General features: G+C 35.3%; 1 protein-coding gene across 6 annotated transcripts in view; it reads right to left on the bottom strand.

Moving 5' to 3' along the window:
- Positions 1-1,383: 1,383 nt before the first annotated feature.
- Positions 1,384-8,074, bottom strand: part of PHACTR3 (phosphatase and actin regulator 3) — a 275,267-nt gene continuing 268,576 nt past the window's right edge. For 5 of the 6 annotated variants that reach the window (XM_023231975.2, XM_023231978.2, XM_023231976.2 and 2 more), the window contains 3 exons: positions 7,481-7,621; positions 3,797-3,873; positions 1,384-1,975 (listed from right to left, as the gene is read on the bottom strand). In XM_023231975.2, coding sequence (XP_023087743.2) covers positions 1,960-1,975; positions 3,797-3,873; positions 7,481-7,621 — 234 coding nt within the window. In that variant the 3' untranslated portion in view covers positions 1,384-1,959. The remainder of the gene's footprint in view (positions 1,976-3,796; positions 3,874-7,480; positions 7,622-8,074) is intronic. The other variant, XM_023231974.3, reaches the window with a different exon arrangement.

Genomic DNA, 8,074 nt, shown 5'->3' with positions numbered 1-8,074 from the left:
AAGTCTCTTTATTTTTATATTTTTTGAGACAGGGTCTTGCTCTATTGTCCCGGTTGGGGTGCAGTGGGGGCCAAGGTGGTTTCTAAACAGTAGTACCTTTTCCTTTTCTTTCTTAGTAAGTATATTAATATTTCTATGTGAGGGAAATTGAAATCTTAGTTTTACATAATTTGGGCTCCCATTAATATTTTAAATTGAATATTAAATACAGAGAGCTTCTAATATGTTGCTTAAAATAGAAAAAAGGTAAAGTTTTTGGTAATTGGTTGGCTACAAATAATGGGTTTTGAACAACATAAAATTGTGTGTGTGTGTGTATATATATATATTATATATACATCTTAAATCCTTTAAATTGAACTGACTTCTAATTAGAAAGGATTTAGATACATTTCACAAATGAAGAAATTGAGGCTCGGAGAAGTCAACTGATTCACAGAAGGTTACAGAGCAACTAAGAGGTAGAGCTAGAATTTTTCTACCGTAACAATTTATTTTAAAAAAAAAACTATAATTCAATGAATAGTGTGTTTTGCTAGTCTCTAGGACTGATCATAAGTCACTTTGGACAAAGTGCTAACATAAAGACTCAGCAGTTTCTGTGGGCATCTGACCCAGTAGCAGTCTTAAGTAGAAAAGGAAAGATAGTGGAAGGCAATGAGGTAGCATGTGTGGCAAGAAGTCATAGGACACTCAGTTGCTCCAGGTGCTATCTGATAACCCTATCAATCATCAGTAGCTAACATTGATTCCCAGAATGTCCTCAGCACTGTGCCAGCACTTTAGTTACTTTCTCTTATTTAGCTACTACAGCAATGTTGTGTGCGAGAGATACGACCATCCTATAGAGAAAATAAGTAACTTGCTGAATAGCACAGAGCTTGGATTTGTGCACAAGTTCTGCAAGCTCTGAAAGTCATGCTCCAAGTTACTGTGCTTCCTGCCTCACCAGTATACCAGGAGGGAAGGCTCATCTCTGTAAGGACACTTATTTGAAAGCCAATTAAAAATATTTTTCAGGGAACATTTTATTGTTTGTTTCCCCCTTTGTGCTGGGGTAAATTTCCTTTATAATCTCTCCTTCATCTAAAACTTTGTCTAACAATGTTTGCAGAGGTGAGCTTAAAAATACTCTTAAAGAGGGATACTTTTCATTTTGATAGTTTTTCAACAAATTATTGCTTATTTCTTGATTAAATGCCCTCATTTTGATTTTCTAAGGCACAAACCACATATATAAACAATTTACCAAACACATAAAAAGCTGGAATTCTCATTCATGTGTTTGGATTCTGATGGCTCAAAAGTAAGAATTGACTTGTTTCACAGATCCCTGTTCTAAAGTACCACTCATCCCAACCCCAAGAAAATGTAAAGCCTGGGTTAATTTCCTGCAATAAGTAGTCATTTAATTAAAGAACAAAATTAACAGGAATCAAAATGTTGCAGCTGTATTTTTTGTTAGACATTATATAAAAAAGGAAAAGTATAATACAGTAAATCATTTTGTATAACATGAACTTAGAGTTTTCAAATTAATAATGATCAGGATAAAAATGTCTTTTAAACATAATACTGAATGACATTGTCACATGTCCCTCATGTCAGAGGCCTGGGAGTGGTGAGCCTGCACATGCACGTTGCCCGTCCTCCATTACACTGCAGAACTGTAAAACAAGGTTGAAAGGCAAACAACAGTTTTCTTCTGATACAGTTATGTTGGGTCTTAACTGACTCCAACAGTTCACACTCCTCAGACACCAAAGAAGGAAGGAAGTGTGTCCTCTGGTTACTCCTCTTGCAGGTAAGTGTGGTCAAGATTGCACCTGTGTGTGTGAGATCCTGCTCTTCTCTCAAACACAGCAGGTAGTCTTGAGCTGAACTTCAGGAAAGTTCCCTGATGAATGTTCAGTGTTGGTATCAAAAAATTAAACACAAATTCTTCTCAGAAGAAAATCTCTATGGCCTGTGGAATCTAGATATTATAAAAAAGACAAAGAATTTAAGGTTATACATTTCTAGCAGTTAAAATAGCCAAAAACCTTCTACAAAGTTTTTGCTGCTATTAAAAAGCTTCTCAGAAGTCCCATATGTAAAACATGAGGATGGAGCTACTCTAGTTAAAATAGGGTAGAGTCTCAGAGGGCTTCCTACTCTAAGGCCCCTATTTTATGCTGAATTCTTAGGACTACCTAGAACTTAGTTTTAAAACAGCGAGGTAAGCCCTTGAAGTACACAGAAAGGCCAGGGCTTTGTTAAATCAGTAGAAATAATGAATTTGTTAATAAATTATTGGAAATTATAGTAGAGTTATGACTTTTTATAGAGTAATATGTTCATAGTAATTTTAAAACACTTAAAATCTCATAACTAAAAATACTGTTCTCTTAAATTCATATGAATTGTTAAAATGTGGTATAAAGATCTTATTTCCTTATGTTCAAGTATTAGAGTCATTATTTTAGAAAGTTATCAACTTAGGACAATAAACATCTTTACTAAACATTTTAATGTATAATCAGAAAACGTACAAAATTGAGATTACGATATATAGAATATGTAGTCATTCTGTTTAAGACAGAATGAGCATTAAATGTAATTGTTCATTATTTACTGGTACTGTCTTTCCTAAACATTCATATGACCTATTCCTCCCCAAAAGTATGTTAGTCATGGGAGGTAACCTTAAAAAACAAACTATTTGCATAATTTTCTCCTATTCATCCAACTTTCCCTTCCTCCTTGATACATTCACCCCAAAACCATGGGTTAAGATGGAATTCCATTTACTTAGTTTCTATTCTATAGCCGTATTAATCTTACAGAGTAAATCTTTCAGATAACAATTGCAGTGGCCACTTTGTAACAAACAGAAAACTAAAACTATTATTTTAGTTTAAGGCAGTATCTACATGCAGGATTTCCTTTCTCTTTGTATGTGGGCCTTGAGCATGAGCATCTTCAGATAAAAGGAGAGAGAACAAAGCATGCATCACAGTCATCTGCTTTAGAATCAGAGATATCTGAGGACTTCACATAATTACTACTGGTCATGGCCATAGAAAAGAAGTGGGGTAAATACTGAAAGAATATTCAGTTCAATAAGTAAAGAGTTAAATCTTTCCCCAACTTTGTCATCACCAAGAAGCCCAGTGTCATCCCTTGCATATGGTAGCATAGACAGCGAATATATTCATCTTAATGGGAAAAGTCTTGATTATGGAAGAATCAGCCAATATATTCCCAATGGAACATAAACTCCATGAAGATGGGAGCCTCCTTTATCATATTCACTATTGCATTCTCAGCACTTACTTACTCAAATATTTGCTGAGGAAACAAATACTCAGCTTTAGGAGAACACTGGCTGTGTTAAAGATGTGACTAATAATTTAAGATAGGAAAAAGTAAATGTGAGGGTGGGGAGTGACTAATTTCACAGCATTTTATAAGTGTAAATAGCTGAGTTCTATAAATTGGAGGAATTCTGAATATTAGAGGGGAATTAAATACACAGAAAAATTACTTTCATTGCCTTGAGGCTTATTTTTGTTAAATATGCATTAACTACTTAAATAAACCAATATTGTTACCATACATATCACCTTTCACCAAGTCCTAAAGGAAATAATGGGAGCAGGCAGTATTCTTAATTGAAGTACAGTCTGATTGTTCAATACAGTTCTCTGGAAAAATGCTGAATTTGTATAGCCGGATACATGGTTTGTGGAAGCAGGGCGGTATGTGTTTCAAAAATAAATATAAGTACCATGAAATTCATACAAACAAATCTGACCTTGTCAAGTGCTTGCTTGATGCATGTACCTCCATTTCATTACTTTTGTACTCATTTAATTCTTTACGAATTGCTGCCTGAAATTTAAAAACATTTTCAGGATGTTAAAAAATCAGGAAATTAGCATCATGTTTATAAATTAACCATTCCTAAGACTTGTTGACTCGATTATGTAATACACAGAAAAAAATAAACAATTTTTGGTTCATCATTAAAACTGCCATACTCATAGTCCTACCAAGCTAGTATGTAGCTAATATTCTGGAAGTCTTTGTAAAACATTTTATTGATACATAATATTTGTACATATATATAGGGTACATGTGATATGTTATATGCATAGACTGCATGATGATCAAGTATTTGGGATATCCATCACCTCAAGTATTTATCATTTCTATGTGTTGGGAACATTTCAAGTCCTCTCTTCTAGCTGTTTTGAAATATACACAACATTGTTGTTTACTATATTCACCCTTCACTGCTATAGAACATCAGAACTTATTCCTCCTATCTAACTGTATGTTACTACCTGTTAACCAACCTCTCTTTCTCTCCCCAAACCCTGCCACCCTTCCCAAGCTTTGGTGTCTATCATTCTACTGTCTACCTCCATTACATCAACTTTTTTGATTCCACATGAGTGAGAACATGCGATATTTGTTTTTCTGTGCCTGGCTTATTTCATTTAACATAATAACATCCAATTCCATACATGTTGTCAAAAATGACTGGATTTTCTTAAGGTGGAATATCCATTTTGTGTGTGTGCACTGTATTCACATATGCATATATACACGCACTACATTTTCCACTCATTATTGATGGACACTTAGATGATTTTGTATCTTGGCTATTGTTAATGTTGCAGTGAACAGGGGAGTGCAGCTATCTCTTCAATGTCCTGATTTGATTTCCTTTGGCTCTATACCTAGAAGTGGCATTTCTGGATCATATAGTAGTTTTTTAAAAATATTTTGAGGAGTCTCCATACTGTCTTCCATAATGGCTGCATTAATTTACATCCCCATCAACAGTATATAAAAGTTCACTTTTCTCCTAATCCTTTCCAGCATGTTTTTATTTTTTTAATAACTATTCTATCTGGAATAAGATGATATCTCACTGTGGTTTTGATTTGCATTTCCCTATTGATTAATGATGTTGAGCATTTTTTCATATACCTGTTGGCAATTTGTATGTCATCTTTTGAGAAATGTCTATTCATGTCCTTTGTCTACTTTCTAATGGGATTTTTTTTTTTTTAGTGTTATTCGAGTTCCTTGTATATTCTGGATATTAGTCCCTTGTTGGACGAATAGTTTATAGATATTAATATTTTCTATATTCCCTGTTGTCTCTTTACTCTGTTGATTTGTTTTGTAGAAGCTTTACAGTTTAATATAGTCTCATTTATTTTTGTTGTCTGTGCTTTTGAAGTCTTAGCCATAAAATGTTTGCCTAGACCAATGTCCTGGACTGTTTGTTCTGTTTTCTTTTAGTGGTTTTATAGTTTTGGGTCTTACATTTAAGTCTTTATTCTTCAAGTTGATTTTTGTATATGGTAAGAAATAGGGGTGCAGTTTCATTATTTTGCCATACGGATATCCAATTCTCCCAGCACCATTTATTGAGGAGTATCCTTTCCCCAGTTTATGTTCTTGGCACCTTTGTCAAAAATCAGTTGGCTGTAAACATGTGAATTTTTTTCTGGGTTTTCTATTCTTTTCCATTGGTCTATGTGTCTTTTATACCAATAACTGTGCTGGTAGTATAACCTCATACTATATTTTGAAGTTAATGTGATGCCTCCAGCTTTGTTCTTTTTGTTAAGGATTACTTTAGCCATTCAGGTTTTTTTTTTTTTTTTGGGTTTCACATGAATTTTAGGATGGCTTTTACTATTGTTGTGAAAAATGACATTGGTATTTTAATAGGGATTGCATTGAGTCTGTAAATTGCTTTGGGCAGTATGGTCATTTTAGCAGTATTAGTCCTTTCTATCCACGAGCATGAGATACCTTTCCATTTGTGTGTGGCGTGGCCTCTTCAATTTCTTTCATCATTGTTTTGTAGTTTTCCTTGTACAGGTCTTTCACCTCCTTGGTTAAATTCATTTCTAGGTATTTTTGGCACCTATTTTAAATAAGATTGCCTTCTTGATTTCTTTCTCAGCTAGTCCATTATTAGTTTATAGAAATGCTACTAATTTTTGTATCCTACAACTTCAGTGAATTTATCAGATCTAAGTTTTTTGGTGGAGTCTTTAGGTTTCTCTAGGTATAAGATCATATTGTCTGTAACGAGAGATAACTTGACTTCCTCTTTTCCAGTTTGGATGCCCTTTCTTTCTATTGCTCTGGCTAGGACTAGTATTATGTGAGTCTTCCATGAATTAATTTGCTGGACTGAAGTGGGAAGATAACCCTTCCCCCAACCCCACTCACTCCATACCTAAACGGACCAAGCACATGCTTAGGGCACTAATGAAACAGGAACACCAAGATAATGAGTAAACTGTAGCTTTCAGTGAACTTGGAATTTTATAATCAGAGATAATCTAGAAATAAGCCTTTCTAACTTCAGCATACATTAATATTTTGGCTTCCCCAGGCCCACTTGCATCATGTACTACTTTCTCAGATAAACACCTGAGGGACCCAATGAGACTAAAACATCAAACATAGCCTCTGGGACAAGGAAAGTCTTTAAGAACTTTAGGGGCATATTATTTTCATACTCAAACACATCTACAGACTACCAAAGATACTTCTCCTTGTATCCTTGTGATCCTCTGAGCACATCAATCACAAAGAACCAGGAAAGTTAGTCCAACATGTTCGCATTTCTCTAAGTTGATGCAATATCTGTGTACATACTCATACTCGGCATATGAAGAATGAAGAACAATTAGCAAATTTCTTTGCCTGAATGTATAATTTTTCTCTTCCTAAAGGCTTTAAGTCTTCTGAAAAGTAATAGAAGCAAGAAAGTGACAAAAAGACTCTATAGACATTCGTGGGCTTAAATCTTGACTGGCAAGTGTTTGATCACAGATAAGAACTTAGCCTCTCTGTGCTCAGCAAATGTCAGGCAGAGACTCTATGACCTGCTTCCTCCTTCTCTAACCGTTCAGTTCAGACTCCTCAGGAGGTTCTCAGAGATACCTCAAACTGCAGAAGTCCAGGGAGAGAATCTAGAACCTCTTCTATACTGTAGAGGCTTTCTTGAATTCCTCTTTATCCCCACTGTAGCTCTTCTTGTTTAAACTTATCAGTTGATCTCTTATGGCAGCCTTGCACCCCTCTGATTTATCCCTTATACCAAGGTTTCTCAATTTCCACAGTCTTGACATTTGGGACTAGAAAATCCTTTGTTGTGGGACCTGTTATGTGCATTGTGAGATGCTTAGCAGCATCCCTGGCCTCTACCAGTAGATGCCAGTAGCATCCTGAGTTGTGACAATCAAAAATGTCTCTAGACATGGGCAAAACTGTCCCCTAGCTGAGAACCACTTCTCAATCTGACCCTGAATTGTCGTTGAGAAACCAATATTTACTGTAGGTATACCCTTAATTTAAATAGTTGAGGACTCCCGTTGTCTATGAATAAACTCCCTGGCATGACATATTTTGCCCTTATTATAACATCCAACACCCCCCACCAGCACAGGCAGTTATGTACCTTATCTGCTGCTGACAGTCTCGTCCAGGGTTTGTCTGCCCTCCTGTCATAGTCCTGCGCTTTTGCTACTTCCACATAATCACTGAATCGTATCAGAATTTTTCTGTCTCTTAATTCATCAACAGTGGGTCTCTGATTAAGCTAAAATCAAAGATCATCATAGTTAAGTATCACATGCCAAACTAGCTTTTTTGAAGCACTCTGAACAGCACCTTTCTAAAAAAAAATAAAAATAAAACTGAAACTGTGATATATAACCTGAATACAAGCAATCTCTAATGTGAAGGGCTTAAATTATATACTGTACCCTTAAGTCACAATCCCCCTTCCTCCAACATATTTTATCAGAAGGAGTCACACCCCCAGTAGTACATAGCACCAGCTCAAGGAATAGTTAGTGAATTAACTTAGAGCTTATGGCATCAATGGCTTCAGGTACAATTAGATAAGCTTTTTCAAAGTGCTAATAAAGTTATTACATGTCCAGCTTAGGAAGGATATTCTGTTAATTTCAAGAGAATTATTATGGAGCAGCACAAGAAAGAAGGGGAATCCAGAACACTTGAATTTAGAAATGGTCAGGGCTTTAAAAGT

This window comes from Piliocolobus tephrosceles, chromosome 20 (assembly GCF_002776525.5).
Source record: "Piliocolobus tephrosceles isolate RC106 chromosome 20, ASM277652v3, whole genome shotgun sequence".
Classification (NCBI taxonomy): Eukaryota; Metazoa; Chordata; class Mammalia; order Primates; family Cercopithecidae; genus Piliocolobus; species Piliocolobus tephrosceles.
This window is presented reverse-complemented; position numbering and strand designations above follow the sequence as displayed.